Raw genomic sequence first — 22,032 nt, 5'->3', positions numbered from 1 at the left:
ACAGCAAAGCAAAGAACAAAGCAATAGATCAATGAAATATAAAATTGTTACTGTATTTTATAATTTACATATTTTACATATGTATGCCTGTGAAGAGTGTGTGCGATTAAGCGACAAAAACACACACACATTATGCATAAATTAAACAAACAAAAAAGAAAACCTAACGAAAAAAAAATAAAATAAATGAAAACAAAATTTTTTTGCTAATTTACAATGTTTTTTGTATGGCAGGCACTATTGGCTGAGTCAAAAGAAGACCATGGTATATACAATATAAAACAATAACACCCAGTATTTTATTTTATTGTCAAGGGACAAGTTATAACATAGCTCCATTAAATGGACATATTTACACTTAAATCTAATAAATGCACGTGGTTTAGCTTAAAACTGATCAACGATCAATTTCGAGGCACAGCAATAAATGCAACAATTAAAGTTCTATACAAAATAAATGCAACAAGTTTCAGCTGAATCCCATTCGATTCCTTAGTTGCTGACGTCGTCGTCAACGAATGTTATGACTGCCGCGCCTTTGGCCATATTGTCGCCAACAGCTCCGCCAATTGACTTAATTGTAGCATCCTTTGGGGCTTTCAAAATGTGCTCCATTTTCATAGCTGATGGTGACGATAAATAATAGTTAGAGAATAAATTTAAGTAAGATCTTTTTATTGATTAACTCACCGATAAGCACAGCTAGACTGTCGCCCTTCTTGACTACATCTCCGGGCTGCACCAAGATTTTTTCCAAGACGCCAGGCATGGGCGCCACAACACGAGAGCCACCGCTGCCCAGCTGATCAGCTTGAGCACTTAGGAATTTCGGCTGCACCAGTTCAAAGTCTAATTTACCATTCTTTTTATAGAATTGAAAAATCCAAACAGTGAGTAGATTAAGGGATATTTCAATAGCTTGCTTACCTCCAAGAATAGCGTTACATTTCCACCGTCGATGTTGGCACTGTAGGTGGATATGTTGCCATCAATGTTGGCGCGTATCTTCAAGCGTCCCTCATCCTGCACGCGTTTGGCCTTAATCACTTGCCAAGCGCCGCCGTCGACGCGGATTTCGATGTCACCATTATCATACTTTACATCCACGGCATAAACTACAACCGGAAACAGCTTACTTTATATATTTTTGGCCACGTTTAAAATGTTGCTATACCTTTCTCATGTGCCTTCAAGCTATAACTGCGAATTAGCGCATAATTGAGACGTATATTTGCTGCTGCAGCAAAAGGATCCTGTCCATTGCTGGCATTGCTATGCGCAGCCTGAAGCTCATTGAAGATCAGCGACAGAGCGGCTTGGCTCAGTTGCCGCTGTTCAACGACAATTGGCGGAAAGAGTGTATCAAAGTGTTCATCGATGAAACCAGTGTGCACATTAGCCTGCTGGAACTCCGGGTGGGAAGCCAGGTCGATGAGAAAATTGATGTTCGTCTCGAGGCCAGAAATCTAGAAATGGCGCTAGATTAGATCAATGCATTCATAAACAGTCAAAGTAACTACTCACATGATATTCACCCAAACGGGCAATCAGCGAGTTTAGCGCTTGCGTGCGATTTTCGCCCCAGACGACCAATTTGGCAATCATGGGATCGTAGTGCACAGATACCTCATCGCCTTCACGCACGCCCGTCTCCACACGCACCTCGGGGCTTGGCTTTGGGGTGTTCAGGTAGCGCAAAGGACCGGCGCCGGGCAGAAAGCCTCCGCGTGGATTCTCTGCATATATGCGTGCCTCGAACGCATGACCACGGCGAGTGATTTGGGCCTGAGTCAGCGGCAATGGCTCGCCGGCGGCAATGCGAATCTGCCACTCGACGAGATCGGTGCCGGTAATCATCTCTGATATGGGATGCTCGACCTGCAGGCGCGTATTCATCTCCATAAAGTGAAAAGATAAATCCTCTTTGTCCAGTATAAATTCCACAGTGCCCGCACCCACATAGCCCACGGCCTTAGCAGCGCGAACGGCAGCTTCGCCCAGTTCGCGACGCAGTTCTTCCGATAGACCAGGCTAAACGTTGGGAAAACAATTCGGATTAAATTGTTTAGCTAAAGTCAATATTCTGACTCACCGCTGGTGCCTCCTCAATAATTTTCTGATGCCGACGCTGTACGGAGCAATCGCGCTCCCATAGGTAGACAGCATCGCCATATTGATCAGCAAACACCTGGACCTCTACGTGACGGGGAGAGCGCACGTAGCGCTCGAGCAGCACAGAACTATCGCCAAAGGCCTTCAATGATTCAGTACGCGCCGAGTTCAAAGCTGTGAGGAAATCTTCGGGTTTCTCAGCAATTCTCATGCCTTTACCGCCTCCACCACGAACCGCCTTGATCATTAGGGGAAACCCAATTTTGGCAGCCTCTACCTGCAGGCACGCATCCGATTGGTCATCACCATGGTATCCATTAATAATGGGCACTCCTGCAGCTGCCATAATGGCCTTACTTGTACTCTTAATGCCCATGTCGCGAATCGCCGAGCTGGGTGGACCCATGAAGATCACACCTTCCTTTTGACACAGCTCCGCAAACTCCACTGACTCGGAGAGAAAGCCATACCCGGGATGTATTGCTTGAGCACCCGACTTTTTGGCAATCTCCAGAATTCGGTCGCCACGCAAATACGACGCCGCCTCGCCAACTCGATATGCTTCGTCGGCCAACTCAGTATGCAGGCTATGCTCGTCGGGATCGGAATAGACAGCCACAGTACGCACACCTAGCTTGCGGGCAGTTCGAATAACGCGACATGCTATCTCGCCACGATTGGATATTAAAATTTTGTTTATCGGCCTCACCTTTGGCGTGGCTTTTGTGGACATGCACCTGGAGAAGATACAAAGGTTTATGTAACAAATATCTACGCACGAAGTAGCATAGTTTTTAAAATAATAATTGATTTCTTAGCCATTTATTACCTGACGCTACTGCCAAAACTTTGCAAGAGTCTAGTGTACATTTTTCGCTAGCTAATGTAAATAATTAATAAAAATAAAATATTTTATTGCTAGCGTGTTATCACGATCAATGCGAAAACACCTGTTTCAGCGGTTCGCGCAAAAAACACGACGGTACATCGATAGTCTCTGCATTAATCGATAGCACAAACAGCTGAGCATTGTATTGTTGCGATTTTGAATTAGTTTAAAGACAGTTGGCAGCTTAAAAATTTAAATTAAAGCCGCAATTTTATATAATTCTAAATTTACTTGTGAAACAACTTCTTTTTTTTTATGAATATTAAAGATTACCTTTATTTAAAACAAATAGCTTTAATCAATTGGCAAAATAATTTGCGAGCTAGTAGAATGATTACTTGCGAATTTAGTTCGATAACACAGTTTAATAATCGAACCAATGCGGAGCGATAGCAATAGTGACCGGCGAAAATTTAGTCCAAAAGACACAATAAGATTTTGCGATTCAAGGGCCTGTGCGCAGTTGTAAGATTTTAAGGTGAATTTGTAGGCTGAGATTAAAGTCAAGCAGCTGTCTTTATTTGAATACTTAGAAATACTTATTTCAGACGTCCCTGATAATAGGGCTTCATCGAAAGCGTCTCCAACGGGATTGAAGGATGGACAAACGCGTCACTGTGCTGATGCCCAATGGACGTCGGCAAAATGTCAGCGTGAGGGCCGACATGACATTACTGGAGATCCTGGAGACGGCATGTGCAAAGCATGGGTACGACAGCGAAGAACATTGCCTCAAGTTCCACAATAAGGATGTCAGTCTGACACAGCAATTCCGCTTTAGCGGTCTACCCAACAACTGTGTCCTGGAAATGGAGCCCACGGATAAGCGGCGGCCGGTGAGCAACGTTGTGGTATGCATTCAGCTGAATGATGGATCACGCGAGCAAGGCGAGTTTGTGCCGAGCGCCAACGTCTGGACCGTGGTGAATGAGCTGTGCAGCTCGCATTTAGAGGAATACGAGAGTCCTGTTATCATTTACATGCGTAGCGAGGTAATTGGCGTCGAGAAAATGCGTGAGACAACGTTGAAGTCGCTGGGAATACTCGAGGGACGCGCTATGATGCGACTGATCGACAAGAAGCCGGAGGACCTCAAGAAGCAAGCCAACGTATATAAACCGGCCGTGGTGAAAGATAAAGTAAAGGACGACGATTTGCCCAGCACCTCGCGCTCAGTCACAGGTCCATCTGGTACCGGTGGCGGTGGCTTTGCAATTACCAATGATTTGTTGAAATCACTGAAGCGAACAGCACCCAACGAGAGCTCGGCCACGAAACCTGAACCCGAAGTTCCTGCCGAAACGAAGACGCAGAAAAGTGAACCCCCCGAGCAGCCGAAATATGACTGGGGTAGCGGCTCGGGCTATCAACTGCACAATCAAAACAACGAGCCGCGCTACGAGGATGTTGCGGATGAACAATTCGTAAAGAAGCCTCCAATTGTAAATATAATTGGTCCACGAAACGCCATAGTATTCTCGCTGGATGCTGCCAACAGGCACAACGATGAATTGCCCGATTCGTTCTTTGACTTGACTGTCAACGATTTGAAAATGGTGCTGCGCGATCTGAAGCGTACTGCCTCGGGCACGGAGGATGCGCCGCTGCTCACGTCCAATCTACGCGAACTGGAACGTCAAAAGGCGATGCTGGCCAAGCTAAATCAATACAAGGACTGTGTGCTGCGCATCCAATTCCCCGATCGCCATGTGCTACAGGGCATATTTAAGCCCCACGAAGTGCTCGATAAGGTGGTGGAGTTTGTACGTGGATTTCTGGCGACACCCAGTGAAAAGTTTCAGCTGTTCACCATTCCGCCGAAGAAGATCTTGCCTGCGAACGAGACTCTGCTCGAGCTCAATTGCGTGCCGAATGCGGTATTGCATTTTCTATTCATTAACGAGAAGCTAAACGCAAAGACCAACAAATTCCTACAGGACAAATATATCGCCCAGCTGACCTCGGAAGAGGGTGCTCTCTTTGCAGTGCAAAAGTACCGCATCGCCAAGGCTGGCGTCAGCTCTAGTTAGTAGTCGCACTGAGGCGAACAGTGAACGTGATATGAAATGAAACTCGCATTTTAATTGTAAGGGCGATCAACTGTTGGGGCACTGCTTCAACTGTTTGTACAATGCGCCTGGCATGGGTTAATAAACATCTGATCCAGGTTATAAATCTGTTTTGTCAGCACTGCAAATAAAGTCAATCTCATTTTCGAGATAATACTGAATTCTCGGCTCTTACCATATTTAGAGCTACTAATGACAGGACACGCGGCATAAAGAGCTTTGGGATGACTCGAGCCACAACTCTCTAAATTGTGCCACAGTAGGGCAGTTCCTTTCTCGGGCTTGATGGTTAAATTCAGTCTGGGAAATATTGTAGCGCCGACCAGTTCCACATCCTCCAACTGTTAGAGAAGAATCTAGTTCAAAATACCCATTTCAGAAGTCCCAGGCACTTACGTAAAACAATACTGTAGCTATGCGATCTTGTGGTCGCTCTGTCTGAAAAAATATTAAGCTGAATGATCTCTCTGGATCTGTAAAGGTTATATGAGTTTATATACCGTTTCGGGTGCATCCTCTTGCAGCTGAAAATGTCCATTATTGTCATTGTTTATTACAGATAATACTTCGGAGCGATCCAAGTTAAGGCCCGACATATCTGCCACTCGCTCATGGATAGTCCGGTCCATGTTATCCTTGCCAGAAATTAGATTAAATTCTTGTCTTTTTAGCAGAGTTTCAATTTCGCTATTGTAGATCGCCTTATGATAAAGCACAATGAGTGGATCCAGGCTTAGCTCCTCCAGTTTGAGAGGTGCGATGCGCAGAAAGGGCGTCATCCAGTAGTTATAGCGACAATGCAGGTGTGTGGGTCGTTGAAAACTAGCTGAGCAGTGTCCCTTAATGATAGCCAATGAGATCATCTCATCGTCGTAGTCTAGTATATCTTTCGCCTGATTCAAGTGCCACACTCCAAGCGAATGCTCCCTGCGCCTTACCAGCAGTACACCTAGCCATTTGTGTATGTGTTTCTCACTGAAATCGTAAACATTGTACTTATCCTCATCACTCTTATCGTATAACGTAAGCGAGATATTAAACCAAACTTCGGCCTTGGAATATTCCTTTTTCATATAGTTAAATATTCCCAGTGCATAGCAATCCAAAGAGTTGAGAGCAGAGCTGAGAGTCGAAATATTATTAAAAGTAGTTAATGCGGAAGGCTCTAATTGACTTACTCTGGCTGTGAGTGGCTTAAAAGAATGCCATTCGCCAAGTCTTTGGGATGTAGTTGATAAAACGTAATCAGTGTCTCGATATTGCGCGTCGCTTCCGTCAGATCCACAGCTGTGGGTAATCTGGAGCGCATGTGGTGCGCAAAGGCAATGTGCTCTGCAGGCATAAGGGAGCTGATAAAGGTGTATAGGCTATATAGATTATAGAACTACCCTGCCCAATCCTTTGCTCCATAAACAAAGCCCATTTATGCCAATCCTGTTGCTGGTGTCGTATGAGAGCGAAACTGCTAAGTGGATTGCTCAGATATGCCTCAAAATCGTTGCTCATGCGGTTTGCCTCATCACGAAACTTATCAAGGGCACTAAAGAATATTACGTAAAAAATGAAAAATATAAACAAGTTTTGCATCTGTATTACTTACCGTTGCGTTAGGTCAAGTTTAGATTTAAGTTCTTTCACATATTCAGACAAATTGTCTTCCAGCATCTCTTCTACGTTCAACAGGGCCTTCATCACTTCTGTGGATGATGCATGAGATTTTTGCTTCACAAGATTCTCCAATGCAGCTGCTACACTACAGCTGAAGTATATTAGAATAAGGCAATGAATTATTTTGATCAACTTCATTTTATTTTATAGTCAAGAAATGATTTGTTTTCAGTGAACTATCAGTTTAAATATTACGCAAGCCCATTAAAACGATTTGTTTTGCAAAAGTTGCAATGAAATTGTAATTTGCTACGACTTAATTAGCTGCGGGCTCAGATTGATAAGACTGACATGTAACAGTAATATCCATTCAAGTAAATGGAAAATTAAATTGAACTTATTGTGAAAGATTTCGAAGGTGTATATTTAGTTATACATATATGTAGGTATAGAGAAGGATCTAGAAATACTAAAAAATGTGACACGAGACGTAGTTTATAAATCAGCGTAACTTTGAACTATTTTAATATAAGAGGTGTTAATATAGTTACTATATGTTGTATCATATAAATAATATATACGTACAGATATGTATAAAAAATATATTGTGTTAATAGATCCATAATTGTGTGTGCTTTAATTTTTATTATGTATTTGCTATATTTGTATACATATATTCACGATGATTTCTCAAACAGCCCTCGCTATATTAACTATCATATACATACATATATTGATAGAATATACATATATTACAACTAATATTAAAGTTTAAAATTAATGTAAGTAAATACATTTTCAGTTATCTATTCTTAATTTCAATTTTAATCAGATCAGTAACTATTGAGACTGTTGCTATAGCAGTAAATATTTCTTATCACATTTTTAATCTCTTATCAGTTGTTAAATTATCATTTGAAACTCTTTCAGTTAACCAGTGTTGGTAAATGTCTGCCATTCAAGGCCCACATGTGGAGAGAGACATGCTCAGAGCTCAGAGACTGCCGCTGTTGGCACGCATGCGCGAAGCTGTCGTCGCTTTCGAAACCGAGCCAAAAGACCAAAGAGGCCAGCAGAGCTCGGCTTTGGCTGGTTGTGAATCATATTCAGAGTTTTCAGTCGTTGGCCACTCGTTGAAGCAACTAGTTTCATATAACGCGCATTCGAATGCGATTCGAATTGTGTTCGTAAACGCAGATCGGTAAAGGAGACAATTACAATAACACAAATACAAATGCAACTGCAAATACAGATATATACACATGTGTGTATATACTATATATATATTCAATTTATTAACAACAACAAATGACCAGAATGCGTGCCAATGTGAAAAAGTGAAATAGATATTCGAGTCTATTAGTTGCGGCGAGGCCGTTGCCTTTCGGCCAATAGATTAACAATCATTTACGAAAATGTGTGAATTTGTTAATTAATTAGAGCGACAGCGCAAAGTGCGCTAATTCAAATGAAACCGAAAAATACGCTAACAAAATAAAGCGCTCAAACGAATTTAATAAAAGCGTAACGCAAACAACTTTTACCAATGATTTTTATCTTTTTACAAGTTTTAAACGCAGAATCGTCGCACGTTGACTATTGCTTTGGTTGCTGTTGTTGTTGTTGTAGCAGTAGGCGGTTGAACGTGCTGACACTTTTTGTTTTTTGGGGGGCGTGGCAGCAACAAACACCACGAAAAAAAACCACATAAAATTATGGCGCGAGAGCCAAGAAATCAACCAAGCGGCCCCACTAACTGATTGGAAAGTGTTCGGTCTGCTACGCTAAGCGAAATACGACAACAACAAGCATATATAAAAGAAAAAAGAAAAACAAAACAGTTAAAAAACTGGCATTTTAGCTAAATATCAACTACAGTCATATTTCTTTCAATGTATGAAAATTATATATCAAATCAATTTATTAATGGAAATACCAAGCTCTTTCAGCCCACGCCGCTGGGGCTGAGGCTGAGGCTGCGGCTCTTCACTTTTACTTTAAACGGAAAGAGAGAGTGTTTGTCCAGCTCATTTGCGTTTCTGTTTACCGGTTTTTTACTTTGTTTTGTTTAAATTTTTTTTTCAAAAACGGCAATTGCTTATCTGATATCTAACTTGGTTTTCTCAGCAGGCAGTCAAATAAATAATATGTGCATATATAATACAAGTCTTTATATATCGTAAAGAGAGAGAGAGAGAGGATTGTAATAGGATCATTAAATTTAATTAAAGCAACTACTTCCGAGTCGGCAACGCTCATCTCCGGCAGCACGAGTCGTGCATAAAGCCATTTAATGATAAGCCCGTGCCTATATCGTTGTAAGCGTTTTATTTTTCCATTTTCATAGACGCATTAAAAAACCCGAAAAAAAAAACCTAAAAAAAACTTAAAATTACAATTGCTTACGCTTACAGTTTTCCATTCAAGCTTTTCAGTGTGTGCAAGTGCGTGAGTGTTTTTTCGTTCCACTAGGAAGTTGGCAGCCAGAAATATAAACGAAGCTAACAAAAACTAACAAAACAAACGGCGCGACGTTTCGCCCCTTCGAATCACAAAATTAATCAAAATAAATATTAAATATAGTTGAAGAAAATGAATTTCTTCGTTATTGGATTCCTGATCATGCAAGCGGCAAGTGAGTAAATCGTATTTTTTGTTCAGAAACACATTCATTGCGGTGTTGGTCGAACCACAAGTTCAATCTTCAATCTTCAATCTTGTTTAGTATTTCTTTTTTTTTCGTGGCTTGTTTTTATTTATTTGTGAGAGTCAGTCTTAAATTTTTTTATATCAAAACGAGTTTGTCTCTTAAGTCTTTCGTTTTATTTTTTGCCAATATAAAACATGTAATATAACTTGTTCATGCACTAATCACGTTTTTTCTAATAATTGATATAGTAAATCAAGTTTGTGCCTTAAGCCTTTTATTTACTTTTTTACTTTTTTTTGTATATATCTATTCTTGTGTAGTATCTGTATTATAAATTGACTCAATTAATCACAATTATATTTTCGTAAAAATTTTGAATTTCCAAGCAATTATTCGGTTATTTTATTATAGAAATGTCTTTAAAATGGTTAAAGTTTGTGTTCTAAGTCTTTTGATTTTATTGTTATAAACGTTAAGCTTTTGTTTTAATTAACAATTACTTTAACATAGACTTCATTTACGATTTGCACACAGTCAAATCAAGTTCGTGTCTTAAGTCTTTCGTTTTCGCTGCCTCGTCCACATAATAAAGTTTCTTACCGCACTTTTCGGTTGTTAACCCAAAAATTCTTTTGCATCACATAGGAGTGATGCGCATAGTTTATAGAAGACCGGCTGAAGATGACATAAAAATGTTGCTCTCTACATAAGTGACAACGCAGCGGGACAGGTTATGCACGGTCTAAATTACAAATGGTTTGGTTTGCAATTGAGATGAGCAGTAAATTTAATTAAATTTAAGTCACCTGTTCAGTGCAGGTGGGCAATGCTAAAAAATTGCGCTTAAAAAGAAGAAAAAAGATTTGAAAGACTTGAAAAACAACTGCAACGAACGCATAAAACCATTTGATTGCAGCGCTCTTTAAGACTTTGTTGCAGTTTTTCGATTGGTTTTCATTTTGCTATACCCTGTTCGTATTTGAATAGGGTAGCATGCAATTGGAGCTAAAGTAGCGTAAATTGAGATCAATTTACCAAACAATAGTTTGGCCTGAGGCGATTAACTTCTGAGCTATAGATTATAAATATATTGTGACTCTTGTATATACTTTTGCATATTGGATATATTGAAAATGGGAGCAGGCATTAGCTATGACATGCCATGGCAATGAATTCATTTATATGTTGGAATACACTCAATAAATCATGCGTGAAGCATATCGATTATTTTAATTTAAGATATAAATGTAGCAAAGCACGAGGTGCACCACAAATGCTCGTTATTGGATATAAAAACCCAAACGAACTGAGTCCCAAGGCTGGCATCTGTTAATAAATTGTTAAAGTCAAACACACAGCTAATAAATAGTGTACGATGAACGATAAGTAGAAGATAAATTAGGGTTATAGAGTATCAGAGCATTTTCTTATATAAGGATTGAGGTACATTAATGTAAATAAGATACATGACACGGGAGATAAATAAAATAAAACAAAGATTGTGATTTCTTAAATTTAATTAAAGATTCATAGAATTTAAGCAATAATATTTATTTGCATTGACAATCAAGCCTATATTTGTTTACACTTTATATTACCCTCAACCCCTTGAAAATGGATATAATCTGGGTATCATGTTTTCTCTTTCCCATCAGACTCAGCCAGAATGCATTTAGTATTTCTCTCACACGAGAAATGGAAACAAAACATTTTGCAGCTCTAGTTTAAAGCGAATTCTTTTACAGGGTATTAGTCATTCGTGTACCCTTGACTTTATAGTTTTATTTTTTTGCATTGTGTTTTGGTTGTGCAGTTTTGCTTTTTGTTGTTGTTGTTGTTGTTGTTATCTGGTTTGCCGCTCGCATTTAACTCGATTATTTGGCTAGCTTCTGTGGTTTTTGGGTATGTCTAATATTGCAGCTCGGCGGTTTCTCAATGCAAACGAGCTCGAGCATTTAAAGCTTTGCTAATGTAACACGAACGGAACAACAACAACTGGATAAGTGTGTTTTCGGCTGGGTCTATAAACAGTGACTTGCAACAATATGTGAAACAGATGTACTAAACGTATTTTCGTTCTTTGTGTTGATTATCGAGCGATTGCAATTGATAAATTATGCAGGCTTGCCCTGGGCTCGAGTGTGTTTCATTAGAAGTTTAGTTCTAGAGTTGAACTTGGCTGAAGAGCGCTTGTGGGCTATGAAGGAGTGACCCTCCACTCCTCTGTCTCTCCACTCCTCCACTCCAAAGTAGGCTAGATAGTTAGTCATTATCTTCATCCATGGCCGCAATTTAGCAGGTGTTATCAAAACGAGGTAAGACCTAGCTTGGCCATATAAATCAATTCGCATGCAAATTAATTGCTTGTAGCCTTCGCACTGCAATTTGGCATGAGCTGCTTGGAGTGAAGTATAACATTTGATTCAAGCTGGGGCATTGCTTCGACATTGACGGCTGGGCAGTGGGGCATTCTGCCTAGCACACGCACGCCCATTTTAACACAGAAAATCGGTCAAGTTCAGCCCCAAGATGGGCAATCAGCCCAATCCAAACACCGTACGGCGTTAGCTGCCAAGCGGCATCGTTTGAAACGGAAAGAGAAGCGTTGATAAATCTGCATAAGCGTCACGCTTCATTTGAATACGAGTTTGTTATTATTTTTGGAAACTCTTTGGAATGGAATGCCAAGACTGCAGTTTGACTCAGTTTTTTTCTTGAGGTTTTTTCTTTTGCTGCGCTGAATCACATTCGGCTAGAAACTCGGCGAAACTACGCCCTCATTGCACAATCAGCAGTGCTGCCGTCCAGCGGCATCAGGTGTGTGGCCTGAAGCTCAGTCTGAGAGCCGCAGCTTGGGCAATCGAGCAGCCAAGTGATTCATCAGTTCCGAGCCAATCAACTTATTGAGATCCGTCTGCAGCCGCATCAGTTCAGTTTCCCCTTTCTGTTGCTTTGAATGGTTTGCTGTGCGTCGCAGACTTTTGTTTTGTTTGTGCTCAATGACGAAGCGCTTTAGCGGCGCTTCTCTCTCTCACACTCTCTCTACATATGTATCTCCCTCTCTCTGTCTGCTATGTTTTATGTAACCCACATTTTGGCAGTGTTATTTATTTATGCAACTTCTTAAGGGCCGGCTGCAGTTGATATTATCGTAATTAAAGCTGCCACTGCCGCTGCCGCTGCCGCTGCCGTTGCCACTGCTGTGGGTCCAAGTAACCCATAATGCGCATACGCCACGTGTGACAGGCGTATTTCAAATGACTTTCAAATAGCAATTAGCATTTAGGTTTCCTCTTAATTAACACGCCAAAAAACAAGTAAAATAGCGAAAAAAGACTCTTACAAATTGCATTGTCATATTGATGGATCTCACCTGTGGAGTCAAAAAAAAAAAATATATATATATATATACATATATATATATATGATGCCGTCCTAAGTGACTAAGTGAGCAATTTGCAAAGTGAAAGGCGCGGCCGTAGCCACCTCTGCAGGCACATGGCAATCAACAGATGCGTCCTTCCTCTGGTCTCGTTTTTTTTTTTTTTTGGCTTAATATGTAATACAAGCTGGCTGTGAGTGAAGTCATGATTGCTTCATTATTTGATTTCACTTGCAAATTCCTGGCATCTTTTTCTTGCATGTGACCCAATCAAGACTTTCCGCCAAGCGCCTCACTTTGTACACAATTAGCCATAAATTAAGGCATAATTATCGCATCTTCAGCAGCCGCACACATAATACATAATACTAATGCAGGCTTGAGCATGTGGGGTCTATTGTCTGTGTCTGACTGTGCCCCAGAGGTTACTGTATTAGTGGTGTCTCTCGTAGGCTGGCGGCTACTTTGGCTCGCTCACGCAATCCGTTCGCTCACGTAAGACCTTCAAAGGTCACGCACGCCGATTGCGACTGCGACTGCGACTCCAACTGTGACTCCATCCACATCGCGCATCTCCCATCTCCCATCTTCCATCTCCACTTCAATGTACGAGCTGCCAAAGTCAATTTTGTTCACCCCGGGCTGCATCGCTTCTGGGCGTCTTTGTTACCATTTGTTATTGTCGCTTCGCCTCTTTATAGCCCTAACTTGGAGCTAAGCCCTTTGCTCTCAGCATTTGTTGTCTATCAAAATATAAATAAATAATATCAATAATAATGAAATATTTGATGACTTTTGATTTATTTTATGACTCTATTTTGCATTTTCTACAAGACTTTGTCGCTCTAAATCAGAGTATTTTCAATGGATTTTAATGTGCTCGATACGAACTTGAAAATAACTCATGAATGATGCTATTCAAGATATCTGATCTATGGGAATTGAAAGTACTACTTCTTGTTCTTCTCAGGTTTATTGTAGTTTTTATGAACATTATTTTGTGTTGCTAATATTTTAATTAATATATATATTTTTTTTATTTTATTTATATATATTTTTTTATTTTAATATATATATTTTAATTATTTCATTGTAGTGTAATATATTTGTTGCACTTAATTAATGATTTTTCTCATTTTAAAATTAAACTGCAATTGAATTTACTTAGATATTTATTGACTAAATATTTACATTAAACATTTTCAGTTTATAGCAAGTGAAAGGGCATTAAAGCTTCGGCATGTCGAAATAAACATTCAGCTCCGTTTTGTTATTGTTTTTCTATCATACATAGACCACACATACACACACACAGAGACACACTCAGCAGCACAGAAAACACATGCAACAAATAGCTCTCAAATTGCAATTTAATTCGACATTTTTGAAAGATCTTCAAGTGGGGCCGCAACATTGTCTGATGGGTGTTTTGTTTTGGGGCTCTATCACTCACTGTCAAGACCATCGTTCAATTAACATAATTAACTGACAAAACGAATTAGCATGCAGATTGGCAGCCAACACTTTACACAGATGCTGTAGCTGCTATTGCTGCCCAGCGACAGAGTATTTTTTTTTTTTTTTTTTTTTTTTTTTTTGGGCTGGTTTCTCCGTTTGACACTTGTCTATCTTGAGAGACCCCTCACTCTTAGGTCCAATAGTCGAACTTGGTCTGGCTCTGCAAGGTCAGCTCAGCAACATTATCTTCTACATAGATCATCAGCTCTCTGAGTCTTCTATCATGCCATGAAAATGATCGGCAATTCATTTGGCTAAACATTTTATGGGATCTCTCGTGGGAAATTGTAATCGTATATGTTGACGAGGTCAAGCTCTAATGTTTTGGGTACAACGTTTTATTTAGGCCTGAGAGGGAAAGGAATTCTCAAAATTATGCTAAAAAGCTTCAAATCGTTTAATTCAATTTGAAGCTGTTTCCTTTTATATTCGTTTGTTTTAACACTTTAGTAGTTTTTGAACTTTTCGGTCTTTATATTTAAATGAACGACAACAGATCTGAACAATGCGTTCCGCTTGACAATGAGCAACAACAAATATTGAACATAAAAACTGGCTAACAAAGGAAAAAATTATATAAAAGATAAAGTTTTGGAATTTTATATGAAAAGAGTTCGCTGAAAGGAGAACGAGCTGACAAATTTTGGCGCAAGGCTGCAAAAAACCGGTTCAAAAAGAAACGGTTCGAGCCTAAAACTTTTGTTTGACGTACTGAACCCGTTAAGCCAAAGTAGAAATTTTATAATCTTTGGCTTCGGCGTTCACTAAGGCTAAGACTAAATCGATAAGCTAGTTATAGCTATCCATGTACAATATATTTCGTACCTATTTATAAACGCTTAAAACACTTCTGCTGACTATCTTGCGTCAATTCACAATCTAAACCCAGCAGGAAATCGTTTTATAAGCTACAGTTTAGAGGTTAAGGCTTTATAGAGAGAAACACTTACCAAAGCTAAATTTATTTATTTCTTTTTTTGGCTGAACTGAATGCTTGGGCACAGATAATTAAATGATGGGCCATAATTTATACAAGATATTTGCATTTAGCTCTGGGGCCGAGTGTTCATCAAATTGAATTAATGCCAAGAAACAACAGCAAGGCATTCCGCAAAGCAACAGCAATTAATATCAATGTTTGTTTGTTGTTGTTGTTGTTGATGTTGTTGATGTTGTTATTGCTTGTATCTGACTGTAGCTGACTACCGACTGATGACCCACTTTCGCGTCGAGGTGCTAACTGGATGTGGCTGGCAGCTGTGCTGATCTTCTCCTGCTGAGGAAAAGTATAGAGAGCAGCGCCGTCGAAACGGAAAGTCACATCAAGCCACGCCCAATATGGTCCGTCCCCCGACGCGTTGCGACGGTCAATGGCATATGCTAAGCGCCCGGCATTGCCGCCGACTGCATATTTATGCCTCATTATTTGCTCAGACTCAATTTCAATTTCTATTTCTATTTACTCGCCCTGTGATTCCAGCGACAACTCATAAAGCTCGCAGCTCGCAGCTCGAGACTCGCTCGAGATGATGTCGAGTGAAAGCGGTCTGCGACTAACTTATTATTGTTGTGTGTTTAGTTTAGTTGCTTTAGCTCTCGTTGTCTCTGACAGTGCACCGGTCTGTTTGCCGGCTATTGCTCTTCCTTTGCACGCTGCACAAATTGCTTTTGCCGTTTTCTTCCATACCAATTGCAAATACTAATATTTGTTTTGCTGGTCATGGCTAATTGTTCTGCCTGCCTTATGCTTACTTATTCACTTATGTCTGGCTGTCAGTTTCGCCCTGAGCCGTGGTCTTCTTTAATGGCGCTATTAACAAATTTGTCCGCCCATTTCGGGCGGGTCATTAAAATTGCTGCTCGCCTCAGAGCGTGGCCCACGCGGCGAATGCTTAATGCAAATGGGTAAAAGTGCAATTAAGCTTGACAAAAGTCTAGTTAATGCTAAATCGGGCGAATCGAGCGAATCGGATGCAATGAAAGTTTTCTAAATATGATTTGAATTTATTTATTATATTATATACATATATGCGCCTAAGCAAGAGATTTAAAGGATTTGTTGGGTTTCTATGGAATATTAATAAATGTTGAAATCTATGGGAGGCTTATATCTGTATATGTATATATTTATATGTATGTTTTGTATGTATATGTACTACTAATATATATGTATATATTTCTATATTTGTATATACTTAACGATTATGCCTGCGGAGTGGTGTTTTGTAATGCCAGCTTAAGCTCGCGTTTAAAGAGTCTAAATGTCTGTTAATCTGCCAGTCAGAGGCTTGAAATTTATTATTGATACTCGTATGTACCCTTGTCTGATAGTTTTCAAATATTTTTAATTTGTCCACCTGAGTCGTCGTATATCCGAAATTACCATATCTTTTACATTTTTAAAGCTATTAAGGAAGCTACAAGCGTTATGATGTGATGCTATATAATATGCATAAAATAAATTGTATCTATAACAAATATATATTTTTATATCTACATTTTGCCAGGTAGAAATATAGTTTAAATATATCTATAAATCAGACTAGTAGAAAGCCAACATTTCGCAACTGAATTCCTGTTGATGTTAGCTCCGGATTGCACAAGAAATTAATATAAATTAACACAATACGAGTATATGTAAGCTTGATCTGCTGCTAGACGGCTTAGGGGACCATTATTGCTGACCCCAATTATATCTTAATATTTGATGGTCTGATCTGCATTTCATAATTTAATATTATAATTATTCAGAAGTATTAGCATACACTCGTGAATAGACTTGAGAATATCTAACCACTCTATTAAACTATCTATGTATAGTGAAAATAAATGAATTCCACTGTTTAAACACATTTCGATAGCTTAAACCTTTAGTTTCTGTACATTGAACTGAAAATAAGTAATTGCTCGCCAGACTCCATGAACGTTCGTTATTCTAACTCGAATGAAACTATTTGAAGATGTTAATGTTGATTTCTCATGGCGACTGCCCATTTGGTGGTTTATGAACCATTAATGACACCAAGCTGCAGTCTCTAACCCCAAGTGAACCGCAGAAAGTCGTTAATCTAAACGAAAAATTGGGCCTCGCCGATGCCAAAGTCCGTATTGTTATTAAAGCACGCTCCATTTTCCTTGAACTAAAGCTCGTCTGACTGCCTGACAGACTGACCGACCGACTGAATGAGTTTAGCTATTAACACAAGAGCAAAAGCCAATTAATTGGCCTGTAGCTGCATTAACTGAATGCCATGTGCCTGTATCGCATATGTGATCGATGTTCGAGCAATTAGTTTGAGCTTCAGCTGCGCATATTATATGTGGATGAAATTACACTGCTCTAGTCTAGGTTCGTATACCCGGCGCTACTCTAGGTTACTCTATTCTATTATACTCAGCTCTACTCTAGTTTACTCTATTTTACTCTACTCTAGTCTGCTCGACTCTACTCGACTCTACTCTACTCTAGTTTACTCTATTTTACTCTACTCTGCTCTACTCTGCACGACTCTACTCTACACTAATTTGCACAGCTCTGTGATACTCTACACTTTACTGCACTACTCTGCACTACTCTACACTGCTCTGCACGACTCTACTCTACACTTTACTGCACTACTCTACCTAAGAGAGACCTTACTCTAATTTAATCTACTCTACTCTTTTCTCTCTACTCTATTCTCTATTCATATGTTATGATTGACATTTGGTAAGAACCCACTTAGAGGGCTCAGAGCATAGACAGATTTCATGTCCCACTTGACATGCTAACAATTTAATTTGAACTCCAGACGTTGCAATTTGACTCGTTATTGTTGTTTAGGTATATTAGCTAACATACAATAAACACACACACACACATATGTAATCTTTTAAGTGCGTACTCACAGCACATAAGTGTTTAAGCTTTGACTTCGTTTTGAGCTCTTTTTTCCTAATTTGCTATTTGCTATTTTGAGTTATTTTGAGAGTCTTTGCTCCATAAGGAAGTGGCTTACAAATACACCTTTAAAATTCTTCTGGTTTTATGTCGAAATTGTCTCGGTCACGGCATCATTAGCCAAGCTCTGACCCATTGGCATCTGATCTTTATACCTTAAGCTCTCTTTAATGGGAAACAGAAAAAATAAACACATTTTAAAGGTTTCCGCTTCAATGCGTACGCACAACGTTTAAGTGTTTAAAAGCCTTTGTTCAATTTCAATAAGTTTTGATATACATGAGAGCAGCTGCTGTGGCTTTTTACCCTTTGCGAGATGTGGAAGCATCAATCAAAAATTTGAAGCCAACGCATTTTAAATTTGATGCGGGCTTCTTTTGAAAGACATATCTACATTTATAAGCCTGTGCAAAAAACTATGCCACGGGCGGTCACGGCCTATGCCAAGATCTGTATAATGGGATAGCCCAACCCAAAAACGAAAACCATTTTAAGGCAGGTCAGAAGCATGTTTCTCTACGTAACCGAATGTCTAAGACTAATGTGATATAATGGTGTTTCTTTGTACATACATATATGCATATACATACTATATATATATTTATATATATTTATTGAAAATTAATTTCATTAAACTTATATTTCATATCCAATTCACATGCTAATCCCACGCTTTATATACTAACCGAATACCTTTTGTATCATATTGAAGAACTATCCTATTCTGTGTTTGCTTTTCTATTTACTTATAGGATTGGCTTGCGGGACGTGCGTTTTTATGTCCGATTTCGGTTTCACACTCGATTGTAACTTCAAAAAGTCTGGACTGTTTCGTGTGCGAAACTTGGGTGGCGTCAAGGCGCATTTCGGTTTAGGTAAATCCACTTGATAAGAAAAAAAATTGGAACAGAGATCCCTAACCAACTATTATCTATCTATTGAATATTATATTTAATATAACAAATAAGCTGTATATATAATCAGTTTAGCTGTATGTAGATAAACCTCAAGTGGAGCGAACAGAATTTGTATTAACAAACAAATTTGCGGCATTTAAGTCATCAATGAATTAATGCCAATGCCAATGGCAATGCCAATGCCGAGTCGAGCTGCGTTTTAGAGTGTAGCAGCTGCGGTTCAATATCCGTAGCATTAGCATTGACCAGCTGAGCTGTTGATTGGCCAACTCGCATACACCTTTTACCTGTACATACGAGACAATGCACACAATAGTTACTGCTCTAAAGACAAAAGAAGAGCCAAACAAAAGCGATTAATTATCGGCTTGTTTGGGCTCTGATTGATGAGGTGTCGCGACGGCTTGCTGTGGGTCGAGTCTAGTCTAATCCGTGTTCTGCTTGCAGGTCTGAGTTTGGGCGATGAGCTGGGCTTCAGGGAGTCGCTGGGCAATACGGAGAACGATCGCCGACGCGCCATTAGCTACAGGAATGGGGCGCCAGAGCTGGTGGGCGTGCTGCCCTCGGCACGACAGCAGGAGGTGAGTGTGCTTAGATGCAGTCCAAGTGTATAGCTAACTGTAATAAGCCTCCTTTGATGCAGGCCACTGCACCCAAGCAGCTCAATTTGCCGGACAAACGCATCAGTTCACGCTCCACAGCGCCGGGACCCTACAATCTGCAATTGCTGCAGCAGGCGGCGGTCAAGAATCAAGCGCAGCAGCAACTGCAGCAGCAGCAGTTACAGCAATTGCAGCAACTACAACAACTGCAGCAGCAGCAGCAACAGCAACGGCAACAGCAACTCATGACAGAGGCGCGTCCGCTGCCCATGGGCGTGCCCGCCTTTCGGCCCATACCACCGAAGCCGGCGGGCAACGAGGCCATTGCCCAGCGTCGCATTGCCGTGGACTCGACGCAGCCGCGCGTCAGCGTCAACAACAAGCTGGTCAACAGTAATGCGAAGCCGGTAAGTGAAGCAGTCAGCTATAGCTGTTTCTCGCTCGCTCACCTTAATCTTTGTCCCCCTGCAGCACTCCAATCGCACATTCCATGCGGATAATGCCATGGTCGTGCAGCCAGTTGTCTCGCAGCCCGTGGCCGTGCCGGTCTTCCAGGCCATGCCCGAGTCCATTTCACGCATTGCCAACGCAGCCAAGCCGGAGCCGGCACGGCCGGAGCAGCGTAGTGGGCTGGTCAAGCATCCCAACTACTTGCAGTTCGAGGAGCCCAAGTTTGACCTGAAGGACGTCACCGTTGAGGAGCTGGCGGCGGCCGCCAATGTCACCGTGGACACCATCAAACATGCCATCTATGTGCGCGAGCAGCAGCTCAAGGCGGAGCACCGCGCCATGCTGGCGGCCAAGCTGCGCGAGGAATTTATTCGCACGTCCACAGTGAAGACAACGACAACGACCTCGACGACCACGGAGAAGCCTAGGCAACTGGCGGAGCACAAAGTGTCCAAGGTGGGTTTGAATTCGGACTTCACTATGATGCACTCTCTAATGTCTCCCATTGGACAGGTCATGAATGCGCCAAAGGAGTACTACCCGGTGGGCTACGACAAGAACTTCGATGACAATTTCAAGTCGAAAGTGGATTTGCCACCCACGAGCTTCTCCTGCGCCAGGCAAAAGCACTTTCCGGGCCTCTACGCAGACACGGATCTGGGCTGCATGGTAAGTGGTTGCTGATCCTTGCTGGAACTCGCTTCATTTGCTACTCTTCCCGGCCAGGTCTTTCATGTGTGCGCTCTCACGGATGACGGCATGGTACGCAAGTCCTTCCTGTGCCCGGAGAACACGCTCTTCGACCAGACCATACTCAAGTGCAATTGGTGGTTCTACGTGGACTGCAGCTCCAGCACCAGCGTCTACGACTCCAATATACCCATCTCGAAGAGCTACCAGCTAATGAAGTCCCTTACCTACTTCTCCAAGTACAACAGCCAGAAGACGGAGCAGACTGGCGACAAGGATGACAATGCTGTGGACATTGATACGCTGCGCGAGTCCATGGACAGCGTCTCTCGCCGCCTGGAGCAGGCGAAGAACGCCCAGACCTCGTTGGAGGAGGTGCAGCAGCCGGCGCAGCCCAAGGCCGAGCACGAGCACGTTGTGCCCGAGGGTGAGAGCCAACAGCAGTTGGCCAACTAGACCCAGCTAAGACCATATTTAGTTGCTATCTGAGATCTAGGTTAAGTTCAAGTTCAAGATCGAGCGTCTCTGGTCGATTTGCCGTACATAGTCAATGTCTTGCGAAAGCCAACGGGGTTGTCTGTCGTCTCTGGCCAATCATTAATCATTCCTTCCTCTGGCAGCGCCCGGGCATAGGCGCGGTCCCAGTTGTAGTCTCTACCCTATATCGTTAAGTGGATCATATCTAGTTTAAACCTACGTAATCTAGTGCAATTCTAAGTGTTTGTGTGACTTGTGCGGTTAGTTTTACCTACTACTTATATACATTACTTATTTATTTATTATATTTTTCGACACAATAAAAATCAAACTTGCATCAAAGACACTATGGTACTCTAAAGCTAAGCCTAATTTATGTTAAATATTAAACTGGTAAAGAGAGGTTCCGGTAAAGCTAAGATCAATAAAATTGTGTTGCATATGGCTTGTGTGTGTTTTATGTATGAGAAAAGAGCTTTGAAGCAAAATGAAGTTTTCAGACAGATACAAAAATGAGGAAAGTTTATGGGAAGCTCTTAGCAAGTGCTTTGACCGCGCATGGAAACCTTAAAGTTCATTAATTTATTGTGAATGCCATTCTAATGGCATAATAGGAATTAGTATATTGTATAGTATAGTTCATATAGTATAGTATAGTTTAGTATTTTAGAATGGGTTTTTCAGAATCATAGGTCTCTCTTAGTTAGTAATAGCCTATGAGCTTTTAA

The 22,032-nt window shown here is 40.8% G+C and overlaps 4 protein-coding genes across 5 annotated transcripts; 2 read left to right on the top strand and 2 right to left on the bottom strand.

The window, feature by feature from the left end:
• Window positions 1–270: 270 nt before the first annotated feature.
• LOC6575173 (methylcrotonoyl-CoA carboxylase subunit alpha, mitochondrial) lies at window positions 271–3,087 on the bottom strand. The gene is made up of 7 exons (XM_002001153.4): window positions 2,942–3,087; window positions 2,093–2,849; window positions 1,525–2,031; window positions 1,175–1,466; window positions 928–1,115; window positions 691–862; window positions 271–623 (listed from the first exon to the last, which is right to left on the bottom strand). Exons 1-7 carry the CDS (start codon window positions 2,980–2,982, stop codon window positions 493–495), a joined length of 2,088 nt encoding a protein of 695 aa, XP_002001189.1. The 5' UTR covers window positions 2,983–3,087; the 3' UTR covers window positions 271–492.
• Window positions 3,088–3,367: 280 nt separating this feature from the next.
• LOC6575172 (tether containing UBX domain for GLUT4) lies at window positions 3,368–5,231 on the top strand. Of its 2 annotated transcripts, none has more exons than XM_002001152.4 (2): window positions 3,368–3,479; window positions 3,550–5,231. In XM_002001152.4, the coding sequence occupies exon 2, from the start codon at window positions 3,601–3,603 to the stop codon at window positions 5,029–5,031; it is 1,431 nt and encodes a 476-aa protein (XP_002001188.1). In that variant the 5' UTR covers window positions 3,368–3,479; window positions 3,550–3,600; the 3' UTR covers window positions 5,032–5,231. The 2 variants fall into 2 exon arrangements, with proteins under 2 accessions (XP_002001188.1, XP_015023355.1); XM_015167869.3 differs by having other exon boundaries at window positions 3,535–5,231.
• On the bottom strand, window positions 5,064–6,876 carry LOC6575171 (prolyl 4-hydroxylase subunit alpha-2). Its single transcript, XM_002001151.4, has 7 exons — window positions 6,671–6,876; window positions 6,459–6,610; window positions 6,249–6,402; window positions 5,571–6,192; window positions 5,467–5,508; window positions 5,246–5,411; window positions 5,064–5,191 (listed from the first exon to the last, which is right to left on the bottom strand). The coding sequence occupies exons 1-7, from the start codon at window positions 6,874–6,876 to the stop codon at window positions 5,118–5,120; spliced, it is 1,416 nt and encodes a 471-aa protein (XP_002001187.3). The 3' UTR covers window positions 5,064–5,117.
• A 175-nt stretch (window positions 6,877–7,051) lies between these two features.
• Window positions 7,052–21,749, top strand: LOC6575170. The gene is made up of 9 exons (XM_044007979.1): window positions 7,052–7,120; window positions 7,609–7,879; window positions 9,106–9,313; window positions 18,921–19,043; window positions 19,533–19,666; window positions 19,729–20,094; window positions 20,159–20,593; window positions 20,651–20,806; window positions 20,864–21,749. The coding sequence occupies exons 3-9, from the start codon at window positions 9,271–9,273 to the stop codon at window positions 21,281–21,283; spliced, it is 1,677 nt and encodes a 558-aa protein (XP_043863914.1). The 5' UTR covers window positions 7,052–7,120; window positions 7,609–7,879; window positions 9,106–9,270; the 3' UTR covers window positions 21,284–21,749.
• Window positions 21,750–22,032: the final 283 nt, after the last annotated feature.

Source organism: Drosophila mojavensis, unplaced genomic scaffold (assembly GCF_018153725.1).
Source record: "Drosophila mojavensis isolate 15081-1352.22 unplaced genomic scaffold, ASM1815372v1 contig_231, whole genome shotgun sequence".
Classification (NCBI taxonomy): domain Eukaryota; kingdom Metazoa; phylum Arthropoda; class Insecta; order Diptera; family Drosophilidae; genus Drosophila; species Drosophila mojavensis.
The sequence above is the reverse complement of the archived record's forward strand: the minus strand, read 5'-3'. Positions and strand labels throughout refer to the sequence as shown.